The following is a 17,156-nucleotide window of genomic DNA, read 5'->3' as shown; positions in this document are numbered from 1 at the left end:
TTAGTTAATCATGATCTCTCTGATGTCAAATTCTAGATTTCCTGTAAACAAAAGGGCAGTGTTTTTAACACCACAGGGCGGCTAAAAGAACCGGGAAGCTCTCGGGACTCCATTCATTTCGCGCCGTCCAAAAAAACAACACAACAGGAGAAGGGCTCACCCCACTTTGACCTTGGCAGCTAATTTCTGACCAAACAACGCAAGGAATTCCCTCAGAATCTTCACGGAAGGATAGATACATACCTTGGGATGCAGTTGGGCGCCGTTCTCTCTACCTCCCAGGAGGAGAAGAGTTTCATGGGGACGGGTTTCATGTCGCCCGTCCCCGCCGCAGTTTTACTTGTTTTGTCCGCCATGTTGGAGACTGTGGTTAGTGCGCAGGACCGGAAGTGGCCCGGGCGGGGATGCTGCACGTGCTTCACATGTTCAACACGCCAAGCAGATGTCAAGTTTACGGCACACGCACGAACCTGACCGATAGAAAATATTAAAACAAAGTCACTGTGTTGGGTCATTTTCTACATAACAAGTCGAATCTACCGTATTGCACTTCACAACGATATTCACGACGTTTGAACTCACCTCTATTTATTGGTTTGGCTGTGCGCCTGAACAGCCAAACCGATAAATATGAACATGCCTTAAAAACGTCGCCGTAATTCTTTGGCTAGGGTGACGAGGGTAGGCCCGAAAATGCTAAGCTGGAAGTTCGTGCGGCTTGCCTTCTCGTTGTTAACCAATGACGGAATTGTTAGAAATCGCATGCAAATGTCAATCTGAATGCAGATTTGGCGCCCAAACCTAATACCTGTTGCCAAGGAGGTTAATGCGTCTTTGGTATGAACATTTGCAACGTTTTATGCAAATTATGGTAGCCCCCTCATTACATTGCCATGTTAAAATCATGAATCATCGTTTGAAGCTGGTACGGGCCCGGTTTTGAGTAGTCATTCACTCAATGACCTTTCAGAAAAGCCCGCCATTCAGAAAACATTGCGATCGCCGGCCCCCGCCCTAACTACTGCGAGAATTCTTCTACAAACCTTCCAGCAGATGCGATGTTTATCACGTGCAGGATTTCTTTACGAGAGAGCTTATCCATATGCTCAACACTAAATCCCTTGGCAAATCGATCGTAATTGTTCTGTGAACTGTTTGTGTTTCTGCGTCTCTCTCTATCATGGTACTCGTTTGGAGTTTGCCTCTTCCTTTAAGCAGATGAAGGCCCCATAGAAGGCTCTGGGCCTGTTTTTTTCCTCATAATACCATTTCTTTTTGTACTGCCTACTGGGTCGCTTGTGCCGCAAAGTACATCATGAGCCAAAAATAAACGAAGAACGAAAAAGGCCCAGAGAGCCAGCTATGGAGGCAATACTGGGTGAGGATGCTGATCGACCGGCTAAAAAGATGACATCAGCTAGTATTTTGAATATCGTTTGGCATATCAAGCAATGTTTGTCATAACAGTTAACGCTACTCAAGCGAGGATAAGCTGGTACAAATCTATGCTATAGCCAGTTGCTACAATAACTGTTCTTCTGCTTATCTTACTAACGTTACTGGGATGTCTTCTGCTAGTTCTAGCCTTCATCGACGAATCAATGACAATGTTTGAGGCCAGACTTGGATAGGAGAAAATGGTCAAAGTGTCAAAGTATTGATTAATTATTTGATTACTGCGGTTAATCTGTAATTTGTATATTTCGTCTGTTTTTTTTTTTAAATAATATAACTTGGTCATATATATACTTTGATGCGATATGCTTGTGTTCAAGTTGCAATTTGCAGACAGCTAGATTTTAAAAACTGTGTTGCAATACGCTATTTACCGGCCACTACCCAGTAATAATGGATGACTGAATAACGGACGCTGGCGAAAACCCTGAAGTACACGGAAAAGGGATGTATAAAATGAATAGATAACGTTACATGTATGAAAATTAGTCACTCACTCATTCTTTCATTTGAGTTTCTAGCCTGACAAGTGGCTATCTGGATTTTTTTCTGTTGTGTGTGATTACATTGAAACAACAAAATCCTGGGTTACGAACTGACTACTAGCAAGGACGTTCCGTGTACTAATATATATATATAAGTTGTATTTAATTAATACTACACAAGAGTCTTGTGACAAGACACACTAGCTGTCACATGGTTGCTTTACCGGTGATACAAAATATTCATCAAGACGGAATATACTTAGGACCTTACGTTTCATCTAGCATAGTTAGCAAAATTTGTGTTGAATGTAAATGAGACAACGCGTCAAAAGAATCGCCAGGCCAGGCTTTTTACACAGCGGAATCTGTATCTAAACGTTACCTGCAGTTATATGCAGTATTGCAAGATGTCGCACCTAGGCAGTTAAGTATACAAATGTAGTTCAAAATGCTCAGATTAAAATCAAGTTCTTGAAATGATATTTGCCAATGTTCAGAATACAGAAGGTAAAACTAGGATGACTTTATTGTCCTAGCGGTAAACATCTCAAAGTCGGTCTTTTCATTTTTTGGCAGTCGATCCGAATGTGCGGCTCCAAAATTGTGACTAGTTTTCTAGAAGGGCGTCAACAAGAACTTTGCTGAGAATTTTGTTGACAAAATCCACAGATATCTACCTATTGTTGTTGCTTCAGTGTAATTCGATGCAAGCGAGGTGTCTACAATAGGTGCACGAGGTGCTTTTCAAGTCGTTCTTGATGTTCTCCCCAATGGCACAGGTAACGTTATGTGTCTAACGTTATAGGAAATGTCAAATGGGGAGGGGGGTGCTAAAGTGCAGAGCATATAGCCATCGTCATACATTTTTTTCATCTTAAGAGAGTATTTTTAAACAATTTAAGTTTGTAATTTTTCGTGATGTCAATGTTTGTTTTATAGTTACGGGCATGTGGCGTTTCTACCAAAGAGTGATCACATGAAGAACCTCCATGCAGACCCTCACAGGTTACTGTTGTTATCCGACAGGTGATTGGTCAGCAGGTGTAGACGTCCGCCATGAGCCACGGTGTGGTGACCGTGCAGGAGATGCACTGCGTCTGCTCCTGGTTCGCCAACTGGGCCCTGCCACAACGCGAGGAGTTCCTGCGGGACTTGGTGGAGAAAGCGGTCGGAGTTACCACGGACTCCCTCCTGGCTAACCTTGACTCACTCTCCGTACAGGACAAGGCGCCGAGTATATTCAAGTGTCAGATGAAGCTATTCGGGCAGTGGTTCGAGGGATGGACAGAAGACGATAGGAACGAACTTCTGCAGAGACTAGAGAACATAGATGCGATCTTTGTCGCAAGATTCTATGACGAAGTGGCCAAAATCAACCAACAGAGACATTGATAGAATTTGTATTTATTGGAATATCTTGGCTATTTGTATACTAGGAATTTGGAAAGGGGTCTATTTGACACATTCCGTTGCCAGACTGTGGATGGAATGCTGTGCTAGTTTTCCTCTCAGTCATATCATGGACTATCTTAAAAGTTCCAAGTGGTTTTATTTACACCACTTTTGCAGCGACCTCTCTACTGCAAAATGATGACACAGCTCAGAAAATGCGCATTTTTTGGAACGTTTAATTGAAGGTAGTCTGGATCAAAGGTTTACCTCTTATTAGATAAGGAACCAGGGTATTGCTACCAATCTGACAGCAGGAGAACAATGGTGTTTCTAGCCTCCGTTGCAGCCTTCCAGCGGGGCTCATTTTCATGGGGGGGGTTTAGTGCTGGTTCGTGATTTTCAACGTTGGCTTGATTTTTGGTTCTCAAAGGAAGTTTGCAGAGTAAGATAGTTTGCAGTGGAAAGTAGTTACTAGTAGTTGGGGCTTTCCAAGGCCAGCTCCCTTCCTCGGCAAACTTTCCTGGCATAAGAGAAGCTAGCCAACGTTTAATATCGTGAATAAATCTCCCTCCCAAATAAAAGTCAGCCACAGTGGCGGCGGCACAGGGGGGGGCAAAATATGTTGGGGGGCATGGCCCCCCCCAAAAAAAACTGAAACCTTTTGTATTTTTTTGATGATGGAAATTTCATTCAATCAATTTAGTCTATCGGAAAAATTTACCCCTGAAAATGCAACAAATGGCGTTTCAGACACTCCCGATGTAAAAATTTTGCCAGACCTCCCTTGTGATGGCTACAGTTTTTGGCGCGGGACAATAGGTTGTGGGAGCGTCACTCTCAAAAACCTTTTAAACTAATACAAAATTTACTAATGATTGTACTTAGCTTAGTTTACGAGCAGAATGTCGCCCAAAAATGCAGGAAATGACGTTTCAGACAGTCAAGTCGGTCAAGATTTCAAACTTTTCTCTGGTCCTCCCAAGCGATGGCTTGCGCCTCCCGCGGCGCTCATCAAAACGACATGATAATTTGAGGAGGCGTGGGTCATCGCCCTCAAACATCTCTTTATTTGACAAAAAAGGGTAGCTGGTGCTGAAAGTTCGACAGGTGCTGAAAGTTGGGTCAGAAAAAGTTCGCCCCACCCCCCCCCCCCCCATACGAAATTTGCTGCCGCCACCTCTGAGACACGCTGGAAGGCTGCAATGGAGGATAGGTGTTCCTGTCTGTGAATGAAACACCACTGAGACTGACATCCTTTTAAACACATACACGAAAAAATACACATTTGCTTCTTTTTTTGCTTCTTTAATTATAGTAGAGATTCTCTTGCACTGTAAAATTCTCTATGATATTGCACAACTGTTGAAAGCTATACACATGCAACAAAGGGCAACACATGCAACTAAGGACAACACTTAAAATACTTTTGGCAGTTTCTAAACCATATTGTAAATGGAATAAAAGCTTTAAACATAATAAAAGCCACCAATAAAGCTACAGTAAGCCTTAATGGTTGTCAAATATAATATTTCGATAGTACACATTTCACCGATTAAAGTTAACTATAGAAAGTATGTTAACTATAATTGGTATATTAAATCCAGAAACTGGCATTTGTCACAAATTAAAAACATCTTTACAACTTTTTCAAGTAAGGTCCTAAACATACAAAAACACACCAGATAAAACAACAAAAACACTACGGTTCAATTTTCTGTTGAAAGGTTCAAATTGCCATGGAATAATCAAAAATTGAAACAATTGCATTGTTTTAAATCTTTTTTTGTCAAGATCTGAACTTAGTTATTAAGATATGAAGTCTACCGGATAAATGATTAGATATCTGTATACTCATTAATAAGCAGCAAACTAGATGTATTTCAAAAGTCACTTGACACAGAAGATAGATAACTTCTAAGGATCAGCAGTTCATTTTAACGTCTCATTTCAATTTTCCATGTTTAAATCCTATGTTTTCCTAACAATTTTGTGATTGTACAAAGTGAATCTAAGCTTTAGCTGAGCTTAAGGATAAATCAACACAAATACATTGATGATCGTAACTTTTACGTTTTAACGAATGATAAGATTAAATATATATTTGAATCTAAAAGTAGGGACCACATCAGAGATACCCATTGCTCTTACAAAGAAATCATTAAAGTCATTACTAGTATCCCACACGTTGAAAGGAGAATTCAACGTATGACATGTATAATCCACTTGCAAAAGAGATATTCTCCAAGCAGAGGTTGGGTTGCGGTGATAGTCGTGAGGAATTTTATAATCCTCAAGTGATCCTGTAAAAATCCTATCTCTGCGACCCAATCTCTGCTTGGAGAATACTAAAGAGAGACACAAAAGGAAGACATAATGCTAATATATCCTTCTGGTGGCAAACTCTAGCACAATACTGGCTGCTCCAAGCAAGGCTGGTTCTTCCAGGTCTGACACCATGACCTGTATGTTGTTGGCAGCAGACGGAAGAGCCCTCCGCTGTATGACCTCACGGACCCCGTCCACATAGTGTGGCGCCAGGTGTCCACACAGGATGATGTGGGAGGGGTTTACTGTGTGCAGCAGTGTACAGATAGCTGAACCCAGGGCCTCGCATGCTGAAGATAGACATTGAAGGACTGGTTAGAATGAATCCTGTGTCACACTCTCTCTCACTGTCTGGCTGATAGGAACCCTCCACAGAGCTTGCAGTCATCCACCTCTAACGGAGTCTAAGCCTACTGGAGACTGATACCAGAAATGACCAATAGGAGCTTAGAATTGTTTATCACTATGAGTACTAGTATGAAGTCAGTCTCCAACAACATGGTAATAGTTCGTAGTCTGACAATTGTTCGTAGTCTGGTCTGTGTTATCATATACAGGTATGCTTAAATCAGCAGGATTGGAGGTTTGGGGTATCAAGCCTCTAGAGCCATGACTAGTAAAAGGCTGCTAGAAGCGTGATTTACTCAGGCTAGATTAGAAGGCATCATTTTAGCAAATATTGCATTTAAAATTCGGCTACAACTCATCAGCTTTTCCCCAAGTCTTTATCTGATATGCTACTAAGAAAACGTCAAGTTCACTGCTGTCCAGGCAGGAGGGAGAGAATCTTCCCCTTATCAATGCTCACTTTTTAACAACAGCCAGCCCTTTATAATGCAGAAGGTGTAACAGACTCATCTTGATCAGTAGTTTCTTCCCAATCCAAGAGAAGCTGAAAAGAGAACAGATATGAGGTCACGACATCCCTTTCCTATAACGAAGGCTCACCTCTTTCCACAACCTTCTCTGCCTTCTTGTTGCCGAGTTGTGCAGCCTGGATGAGATGTTTGGCTGTCAACTCCTCACCATCTGTCAGGTGCACACCAGGAACAAGCAGCTCATCAGCTGGGGTGCAGGGGTAGAGTACAAGTTTTCATGTCTGTGTAAGTGTACTCAGTACTTCTAACTGAAGGCGTCAATGTAATGAGATTTATTCAATCCTTCAATATCACATGATATTTCGATGAAGATAATAACCAGGTAATAAGATACGCCGAATAGCAATTACTCAAACAGCTGGATATGATTTTGGAAATTTCGGATAACATCTGTTATCTTTCGTGAGTGACACTGAAGAGATCTAGTTGTAGAGCAGGAATTCCTTACCATAACTATGAATTGATATGCAACAGAGGTGAATACAATGTTTTAGAAGTCCAATAGGAAATAAGGGTAGGACAAGACAAAGTTTATGCAATTGAGTTAATTACTAGTAACTGCCGTTAGTTATCTGAAATGTCTGACCGTTTCCAAAATCATATCCAGTTGCTTGAGTAATTGCTATTTGGCACTGGATATAATGATTATCTAAAATACTTAGAGGCTTCAGACAACACTCTAAGCTTTTCAGGAGGCTCTAATATCTACACATACCGTCATGCAGTTTTTTGGCTTCCCTCTGAAGAGCCAGCCCGGAGGCGTAACTCTCCACGCAGCCGGAGCTCCCACACGTGCAATCTGGGCCGTCCATGCACACACTGATGTGTCCCAACTCTGCTGCACAGAAGTTAGCACCGTGGACCAGCTCATTGTTCAGGAAAATCCCTCCTCCAATTCCTGAAAAGACACAAAGTTTCAAATATTATAGATATTACTATTAGTCAAGAATACAGCATTAGAAACAAATACATTATTTTGATATAATGATGATGAACAATGAGGGAAAATGTACTTGTATTCTAGATTAGCATCAAAGCTCATTAAATTCTAGATATTAACCACATTGTAAATCAACAGCAGCATTAATCAAACACCAAGACTGGAGGTGCTGTCCTTGGTGCTGAAGCATGCATAATAATGTGAATTACTGATGTTGGATAGGTAGATCTCTTTAATTTCATCATTCTTTTTTAAAAGGTGGCAGTCCTAATGTACCTAGAATAAGAAGAGATCACTTAACATAATACAATGAAGACGCATCATTCTTAATGTCTCATTCCTCCTGGATGAATTCCACGGTAGCTGTTTGTATAAGAAATGTAATATTTTCAGAAATCACCCCTATGTTCTCAATATTGTGGACCAAGTGGCTTGGGCAAATATCTTCAAGCAGATGTTGGGTTATGTCTAGCGACAAATTGATTGAGCATCCGTTGCTCCAAATGAAGCTACAAGCAGATGTTAGGCTCCGACCATACCCCATTGCATTGTACTTAACCTACTTTTACGATAAACAACTACTACTCTCACATTCCTTTTGATAACAATTTTATTCAAGTGAATCCTTCCCCGAGCTAGTGTCAGGCAAAATAAACCTTATAAAGGTTCTCATGTCGTGACCACCAACCATACTGTTCCACTATTGTTTGCAGCAGCAGCAGCTTACCAGTGCCGACAATCAAAGTAATAAAGTCCTCCGATCCTAGCCCCTTTCCAAACTTCTTCTCTCCCAGTGCAGCACAGTTTCCATCATTGTCCACCCACACTGGAAGGTGCAACTTGCTGGAGATGGGGGTGCGCAGGTCGATGGAGTTCCATCCCTCCAGGATCTCGGTGGAGTGCAGCACCACCCCATCATAAGGATTGACTCTTCCACCAGTACTGATACCTGCACACCAAAATAGGATTACCTTGCATTGTTGAACAAACCAGCATGTTTTTTTTTGTTTTTTAATATTGACATATTATAAGACGTACCTGTAGCTAAAACACATGGTCTTTGAGGTTACCTTAGAAGAGTTTGGGTTTCAAGAAAACGTTTTCTTAGGCATAAGCAGGCAATCTTATTCTATGTTTTTCTTAATTGGACTACTCTAATTCAGAGACCATAATCTGTGGTAAGTACTGATATTATGCGGTCAAGTCATCCATTGTAGGTGTTTCTATTCCTCTCCATGCAGACCCCCGTACTACAACTTTGAGTTTGGCTTAGGTCACAATTGGAGAAGCAGTTCATGGGCTGTTATTTGAACCGTGACCCTCGCGCGGCCCCATGGGGCACCTTATGGCTCACGGATTATTTTTGGGTTTGGCCAGGCACTTGGTTGTTAAGTCAGACTTAAAATGAACCCGGGACCTGGTAAGATATAGACGCCGTGACCGACCGTGGGGAACACCGAGGGGGTGCCCCTGGTATCTGGCAGTCCATTGGGCCTGTTGACTTTATGCTCGGTCGGGGCTACATCCCTGACGGGCACCGGTACACTTGGGACCTAAGACTAAGGGTGCTAACCTATGCCAAGTATTCGACAATTAAGTTCCACTGCTTTTGATGTAGATTCCACCAGCAATCGCATCAATACGTCCATACGCTCCTCATTCGTGCCCGGTGTTGGCTCCGTCATCTTGTGGAGGATCTCACCCTGCAGAAAATGCACAGGAAGACTCGAGATAAATGTTGTAAATGCCCCTAGTATACAAACTTACCACTTGCACTCTTCTAGCCTCTGCCAGGCCTTCCTTACGGGGATGCGGGAATCATAGAATTTGGAAAAAATGGGAAATTGACCAAAGTAGTCAGTCCACGACCAACTACTCTGGTAGCAAAACTCCCCTGGCAAATTATTCTCCCTGTAATGACCAGCGTAGTCAGCCTGGTAGAGACTACTCACTTCATTGATATGGGAAGTGAGTGAAAATTCTATATAGGTGAGAAGGCCTGATACACACCTGTTGACCGACAATGGCGACCCTGAGGTTGGTGCCTCCTAGGTCCACGGCCAGGGCGCTCTGGATCTCCAGGATGTGGTCGATGTCCAGGGACACAGTGTCTCTCATGGGAGGGAAGATGAAGGCCTTCTGGATGGGCTTGTCCAAGTCGTTCTTGATCGTATGGATGAACTTCATGATGCGCTGACAAGCATGGCCATCTCCATAGATGTGTGAGCTGAGAGTGACGGAAAGATTGTAATTATTGTGAGTTAAAACATCAGCTTGTAGGTACATATGATAAGGAGTTACGCGCATTAACGTTTTTTTTCTGGTTTGAATAGAAAGATTGAGCATGGCGCCACATGTGAAATAGCAAAAACAAAAACGGAATAAACCATAAAAGCTACTGGTATCTTTAAAAGACTAGACCATTGACAACACTACATCTACTATCAACTTTCTGCATTGCATTTTGTTACAATGACAATTTTATTCTATGGTAATTTGGTCTGCAACATAACTTGAGAGTTCCAACGTGTAGATCACGTATTGGGATATGATTACAAGAGCCAAATCAAAAGGTATCAATGCAACACTTTGACGTTGATCTTGTACAGCTTGTTTCATTCTTATTGTCGCTAAGAAGTAAACGCAACAAAGATGTCCCTTGCCGTGGAAACTGCTTCTTGTACTGTAGGTTGATCGCGTGTAAGATCTTGCTCTTGGTGTCTGCATCCTTCACATGTAATACATTTGCACCTACGTAAGACAGACAAGCACCTGCATATCATCAAGTAGACATGATGTGACACAGTACCTACTAGAAGTTGATATAGAAGCAGTCAGTATTTGAGGAAGAAAGCAGAAGGACTACCGAAACGCTTTCGCATAAAATCTTTTTGGTTGTGCAACAAGGTAGTGCAATATATCTAAGTAACGTTACCAACCTGACGAAACTATTCACGGCAGAAATATCAAATTCTACGGTAGAATTCAGAAGGATAGACATGTTCTGTAATATCTTATAGTCTTACTACCTTCTAGCCTGACTAAATCCATTTAGGAGCTTTTAAGTTACGAATATGATAAAGATGAATACTATTTTATTGCGCACAGAAGTGGACATATTTGAGCAGTTTCTTGTAGTTTTGGCGGTGCGCGCTTTCTTGTGGCTACGTTTCTGGTATGAACCGACGAAGAATTAGAAAGATGTAACACAAGGAAGATGTGTTTATAACACGCGTATAACACCGAAGCGGTCGGATTCTTGCACCTGCTTGGAGACCAAACGTTTTTTTTTTTAATTTTTATTTTATTTTAAACCTTTATTGAAAAATCAAAACAATTACACACATTGTGATATTTACATGTATAGCTTAATAATTACATCTCCGACTACGGCAGATACATAACTATAAAACTTAAAAATTTGCTCTCGAAATCCTTCGAGACCAAAAGTTGAGGATGAACAGAACTGACCTGCCTCCCTGCCGATCTGCCTCTTGCCCAGATTGATGACGGGAGTACCGAAGGCTCCAGCCTCCCGAATCCCCGCGCTGCTGTTCCCGATCAGACAGCCCGCGTTGGCCATAAGGATGATGAACTGGTCGTACGGAATATGCTTGCAAAGACTGAAGTTCTTATTGTGTTCAAGGCCTCGTTGACGGATCGTACGCGTCATCTCCTTGCTCCCTGTGAAGAGTTGAAGAGGAGAACATTAAGGCTAGGTAGGTTGTTTAATATGTACTTATCTTCAGGCAGATCTGTAAGTGGCAAGACAGTGCCCAAATCGCTAAACAATATTGAAAGGAGCTGTTGGACACTGGTTGGCCCTTTAATTTGGATACTGCCTTACCACCGATGGATCTGCTTAGCGATTAGATATATCATTGCATGATGTCACAATCCGGATGAAGGAAGAAAAATGTGCAGCAAAATACCACTAGAAATGCAAGAACCAGTAGTAATCATAGTTATCTTTAAAAGCGGTTTAAAGTTTAATCAAATAACAGTCATCGCGCATCGTACGCAATTTTGTCAGTGCCAATGTGCGATGTTGCATTGCGATAAGTGTGAATGTAAGCATTAGCGTAGGATCCTGATTGCCGCTTGGAGCTGTGCAATGATGAGTGTGAATGTGCAAGAAATATCGACACTTGAAGCAGTATACAAATATGAGTATGTTCTGCAGAAATAGTGAGTTTATCTTTGACAGGAAAGCTCACCTGCATCAATATTGGGGAATAACACCACCGTTACGACCCCAAAGTCCAGCACTGCATCTAGCATTAACTCGAACATTTTCAGGGAATCTTTGATGTTCGTCGTTACAGGGTGTTGCAAGGCGACGATGTAGTCCTTCGGTTTGGCTCCCTGTGCCCACCTGGCCAGCACGTTGTCGTGGTTCCTCACGTTGCAGGACAAGAGTTTGTCGTAGGTCGGACAGCCGGACAGCAGGATGCGGTCGTTGTCCTCGCACATGGAGAGGAGGCGGCGGCGCGCGCGGTCGGTGCAGCAAGCGTGGTAGTGCGCTAGTTTGCTGATGGAGTGGCGGATGGAGTCATCGATGGTCCCGCTTACCTCACCGCCCTCGATGTGAAGGATTCGTATATTCATGAGTGCCGCGCACGTTGCCAACGACAAGGCGTCGAAACGATCACCGTGAACGATCAGGAGGTCGGGTTTTAGTCTCACCAGCACGTCTGGTAGCTTGACGAGTGCTAGTCCGACAGACTCTGCCATGGCCGCCTCATCCTCGCCCCTGACAATGGTGTGCAGGTATCCGTCCACCTCAAACCCATCCTGCTGAATCATGCGGTAGGTTGAGCTGCACGGGGAGCAAGTAGATTCCGAGAACTGATCAACTGACTCTTGGAATGTTTTTTTTTTTTTCAAAATGCTTAAGGCAAGGCTGATTTCATAAAGCACTGATGTAAAGGAAACTGCGAAATGCAGTAAAATACATGCTGAATGCACATTCATAGAGATAGAGAGAGTTTTTGCAGAAATGTCGAATCACTTAGCCAATAAAGAAAATGAGAACAATGCCTTACCCATAATCGTCGATGAGATGAGTGCCCATCACCACCACGCGCAGCTCCATCAGCGGGTCATCTCGCAGGCAGAACATGATCGGCGCGAGCTTGGAGTAGTCGGCTCGGTTACATGTCGCCACACAGACCTTCATTTGCCGATTCTCAAAGTTCAGATGCTCCTTCTTCGTGTCTGGTGATGACATGCTGTCAGTTTTTGGCCCACGGTGAATCAGAGATTGTCATCTGCTCGCAACCTGGAAGTTAAGATGAACAAATACTTACAATCGTACACAACCTTTGTCTTTCAGTCACTTAATATCTACCAGACTAAGTATGTGGATAAAGGGAATATACATTTGCCACCATCAAGTTTGCTTGTTCACACAGATCAGCGAATCATAGCAAACTTTATAACAAGTTTACAGAGACACTACAGAGATTTGTAGTGTTCTTTTACCAACCCAACGCTGTTGAGTGCCTTATCATAATTTTAATGACTGTTTAAGTTGTACAAAACGAATTATCACCAGACACTTAAGTTACTTGTCCTGGGCTCGTCTGTTTCAATCTGTCACGGTAAGCTCGCAAAGTAATATATGATGATTACTTACTAGCTACTTGGAACTTATTAGATAGCGATTAATGAGCTTCAAAGAACAAATAGTCTAGGCGATTGGTGTAAAATATAGGCAGAATTGATCAAAATGTGATAAAAGCATGAAACTTGGTATGATGAATCTTGAGTATGTACTAAATATTTTCAGTGGTGGAGCCAATTCAAAATCCATGTTGCTTAGCAACGGTTGCTAGGAAACCATTTTCCTTTGCAATTGTTACAATATTCGCTTCTGTGCTATAACAATTCAAGTTAGAAGGCTAAAACTTGGTAAAATGATTCAACCAATAGGTCTTTATAGCATGTTGAGCAAAATCATTCGTCAGACGTTTTTTGTGGCAGTTTTTTACTAAAAATGTTTATTTTGGGGTCCTTCCTGATTATAATTACACCAATAGCATTAAAATTTGCTTCAAAATAGATGTCACGGTCCTCATTTGGATGTATTATACTTTGAGCTGTTAAGTAAGTTATAACTTTTAAATTGAAGTGGCCATTTTTGGCCATTTTTGACCAAAAATGTCTATTTTTGTATGTTTCACTATGGTAATTAAGGTGTCATCTGGCGAAAATGCAGACGATGGTAATCGTTGCCAAGCAAAAAAAGTTGCCTAGCAACAGTTGCTATGTAAAAGCATGTTTATTTTGGCTCCGCCCCTAGAATTGTTTCTATTGTTGTATAGAACACTTGTGCCAAGTTTCATGCTTTTATTATAATTTGAGCAATTTTTGCACCAATCGCCTGGACTAAAAGCGACTTTCCACAGGCCTTCGGAGGGGTTTCCGCGAACTGACTCTTCTGGCCAATAATTTCCTGTTGGGTGAATTCTACAATCCGTATAGGAAGACCTTGATGAGGCTTCATTTCTCCATTGTTTCTCTCTCATATGCTAATATCATGTAGTATATCAACTCCCGATTATTAACATTAATTAAGGAATATGATTTCAAGTGATATTGTTACATTATCAGTGTTCATTGTTGATTTATTTAAGTACAAGTACTTTTGTTTCTTAGCAGTTGCTGTGGTGGTTCATTGTTTAACGAAGCTCAAACGTACACGTTGATAAGGCTGCAAAAGAAGGTATTCGTCTAGTAGCCTCTACCTATTACTACATTCAACGTGTCATTACACAGTGCACGTGGTGTCAAAGGTAAAAACGTGATGTTTTCTAGCACGGGAGTGGCCAGGCTGGATGAAGAAACACGCAGTTGTCAACAACAGATAGACATCTTTTAACATGGTGGTTAACTACCAACGCTGTGGTGCAATCGACATAAATCTTATATATTGTATCTTTGACTTTGAACTGTCACATTGTTTGTTAAAGGCATGCATATAGTACGTCGACGGATTCGTTGTGCAAGCACAAAAGCTAAACCGCAGTCTGCAATCAATTGGAGTTAAGGAACTAAAATTTGTTTGTTCTGGAACTCCATCGGGTCTCACTAAATACCGAAAACAACCGAAAAAAACTTTCACTAAAGACCGAAAACAACCGAAAACAACTTTCACTAAATACCGAAAACAACCGAAAACAACTTTCACTAAATACCGAAAACAACCGAAAACAACTTTCACTAATTACCGAAAACAACCGAAAACAACTTTCATTAATTACCAAAACAACTCGACAAAACCATAAACAACAGACAATCATTTCAGTGGGCTATTGTTTGATAATTTTGAGTCTATTTTGGACAGGAGTTATAGGCTACGATGGATTTATCTGTTTGACGACCCCTGTTATTAATACAATATTAGTAAAGTCAACGATCTCCTTTGCCTGTTCGAATATATTAATGTTCGCATTCAGATTTACGGACCCTGTACGTTATAAACGGGGACTGCTTGGTCAACTCGCAAACTCATCAATGGATATCTATATTACTTGGCATCTATTGTGCAACTCCAAACAGAGGTAACGGTAGGGGCCTGGTGTAGTATTGGCCACAACAAGAAATAGCAGTCACTGCTATCCCCCAACGAAATCTCTGCTTAGAAAATAGGTTTGCTTATTAATTACTACTGCCAAATTGTGCTGCCTATTTAGCTAATATATGTACTACATTTTTTTTCTAGCAACCAAAACAATCTAATATATTTCTTGCTCAATTATAACGCATTTCCGCTGCCATAACAAATCGATTTCAATGGAAAACCGCAAACGTGTATTACCACAGAGGCCCCAGATTAAACTAAATGATCAAAATAAGGATTCTACTTTACACCATAAAACAGCGTGTGATCGAAGGAAAGGTGTTTTCACCGGCTACATCCCCTTTGCTGAAAGAATCCTTCCTTCAGAATCACTCCATTCTCTCCCTCGGCCGTGGAGAAAATAATTCAAGGGATAGTAACCAGTAGATGAAGATAAAATAGACATTGTTGTTGTTTACGAGTTGTTTTCCGGCTTTCGGGTTCTGATAGGTTGTTCATGATTGCTTTGATATTTTTTAGGTGGCTTCGAGTTGTTTTCGGTATTTGTCGAGTTGTTTTCGGTTGTTTTCGGTATATATCAAGTTGTTTTCGGTTGCTTTCGGTTGTTTTCGGTATTTAGTGAGACCGACGCCATTTGCATCATAGACCGGGACCATTACCAGACTTCACTTCAACATACACACTCTCACAACGTCATTGTAGAAAAGGGTCGTCAAGCAACCTGATAAGTGCATGGCGGGGCAAGGACATTCCGATGACCTCGATAGAGACCTGTTCACACGTGTTTACATTATACTGAAGTCTTCTTCTAGATGACAGTCTCTCGTCGTAACTGAGTCCTTCAGACATCTACAAGACAGGACTTACACTTAACACAGGACTTAACACCTGGATTCACGGCATGAGGGCACAAAGGAGGGGTTGATCTTATCAAACGTTTTGTTCCTTTATTGATCAATTTACCCGTATCTAGAAAACTAATCATGACATAGGGGTAAATATCCAATACCCATCATAGAATAATAAAATCATATCCAGTTGTTTGGGTAATTGCTATTCGGCGTATTTTATGACAAGTTAAGACGAAGTTGATGCAAATGAGTTAAATGATGTTACCTGAAACGTCTGACCGTTATAAAAATCATATCCATTTGCTTAAGTGATTGCTATTTGGTGCCTAGTATTTTTTTTCTCCATCGAAACCTTACCCATTAATCTTTACAGTTACACCAAATGTTTCATGATCCTACGGATATGCCAATGTTGCTCTCGACTTGCTGTCGTGAACAAGGGTGACAAATGTCCATATCTCACAGCTTGCTGAAGTCAGTCTGACAGCAAGGAAGTACTGTATCTAGACTTAAAACGGTTTCTTACCTATGCCACAGAAAAATGGACGACAGTCTCAGAGACCTTTCAGTGCCGATGTGGCAAGTACGATAAACTTTTACCTGAAATGCAGGAAAACCTGTCCTTCAACTCCGTACGTACTAGCACAGTATACCACCGGCGTCTCTAATTGTACCCAGAAGGTCAGGGAGCAACATTTGACATGGGCGCAGCCATAGGTGTACTGTACAGCTTGCTTATGAGTGAAGCAGACAAATTCATGAGAACACTAATTCGCCACTGAGGTGTTTCACAAGTTCCGTTGGTTAATCCTAATATATTACTATAATCTGAAATTTTACCCAGTTTGAGTCCAAGTTTAAGTTAAGTGATTTTATCTGACTCAGAGAGAGCAAACTCTTTTGTAAGTTTACTGCCGAAGTTCACAGACTTACTCTCTACTTGTCCTTCCAAAAGACAACATTGCCCACGGGTGTCGGAAATACTCTCAGAGCACACGTACACAGGTCTGGTCTTTGACGTGTGTCCCCTTCACATTAAACACTTGAGTAGATATGACGTCATGAAACCTCAGATTGACCAACCTTTTGAGGGTCAGAAGAATATCTTCTAAAAGTAAATTCACAACTTAACTTGACAGTTTAATAGGGACTATTTTTCTGACACGGAACAAACAATCCTAGTCATTACTTGTCTGCAGTAGGGACGACCAGAAACGCTCTGTCTGTCACTTGTTTGGGATCAAG

The 17,156-nt window shown here is 41.5% G+C and overlaps 3 protein-coding genes across 14 annotated transcripts in view; 1 reads left to right on the top strand and 2 right to left on the bottom strand.

Annotated features, from left to right (window-relative positions):
- LOC118411202 (phosphofurin acidic cluster sorting protein 2-like) overlaps positions 1–419 on the bottom strand; it is a 50,686-nt gene extending 50,267 nt beyond the window's left edge. For all 9 annotated transcript variants that reach the window (XM_035813290.1, XM_035813307.1, XM_035813316.1 and 6 more), the window contains exon 1: positions 244–419. In XM_035813290.1, the coding sequence (XP_035669183.1) occupies positions 244–356 (113 nt within the window). In that variant the 5' untranslated portion in view covers positions 357–419. The remainder of the gene's footprint in view (positions 1–243) is intronic.
- A 2,050-nt stretch (positions 420–2,469) lies between these two features.
- On the top strand, positions 2,470–4,842 carry LOC118416401 (uncharacterized protein C14orf119-like). Of its 2 annotated transcripts, none has more exons than XM_035821509.1 (2): positions 2,470–2,719; positions 2,880–4,842. In XM_035821509.1, exon 2 carries the CDS (start codon positions 2,997–2,999, stop codon positions 3,330–3,332), a length of 336 nt encoding a protein of 111 aa, XP_035677402.1. In that variant the 5' UTR covers positions 2,470–2,719; positions 2,880–2,996; the 3' UTR covers positions 3,333–4,842. The 2 variants fall into 2 exon arrangements, with proteins under 2 accessions (XP_035677402.1, XP_035677394.1); XM_035821501.1 differs by having other exon boundaries at positions 2,487–2,719; positions 2,967–4,842.
- Positions 3,564–16,979, bottom strand: LOC118416361 (bifunctional UDP-N-acetylglucosamine 2-epimerase/N-acetylmannosamine kinase-like). 3 transcript variants are annotated; one of them, XM_035821458.1, is made up of 11 exons: positions 16,845–16,979; positions 12,521–12,756; positions 11,693–12,294; positions 10,947–11,159; positions 10,139–10,226; positions 9,486–9,702; positions 9,049–9,178; positions 8,203–8,424; positions 7,251–7,433; positions 6,606–6,722; positions 3,564–5,947 (listed from the first exon to the last, which is right to left on the bottom strand). In XM_035821458.1, exons 2-11 carry the CDS (start codon positions 12,703–12,705, stop codon positions 5,709–5,711), a joined length of 2,196 nt encoding a protein of 731 aa, XP_035677351.1. In that variant the 5' UTR covers positions 12,706–12,756; positions 16,845–16,979; the 3' UTR covers positions 3,564–5,708. The 3 variants fall into 3 exon arrangements, with proteins under 3 accessions (XP_035677351.1, XP_035677365.1, XP_035677359.1); XM_035821472.1 differs by lacking the exon at positions 16,845–16,979 and adding an exon at positions 16,311–16,479; XM_035821466.1 differs by lacking the exon at positions 16,845–16,979 and adding an exon at positions 15,782–15,903.
- Between the last annotated feature and the right edge of the window lie 177 nt (positions 16,980–17,156).

The sequence above is a fragment of the Branchiostoma floridae genome, chromosome 1 (genome assembly GCF_000003815.2).
Source record: "Branchiostoma floridae strain S238N-H82 chromosome 1, Bfl_VNyyK, whole genome shotgun sequence".
NCBI lineage: Eukaryota > Metazoa > Chordata > Leptocardii > Amphioxiformes > Branchiostomatidae > Branchiostoma > Branchiostoma floridae.
Note: the sequence above shows the minus strand (reverse complement) of the source record. Positions and strands in the feature narration are given on the sequence as shown.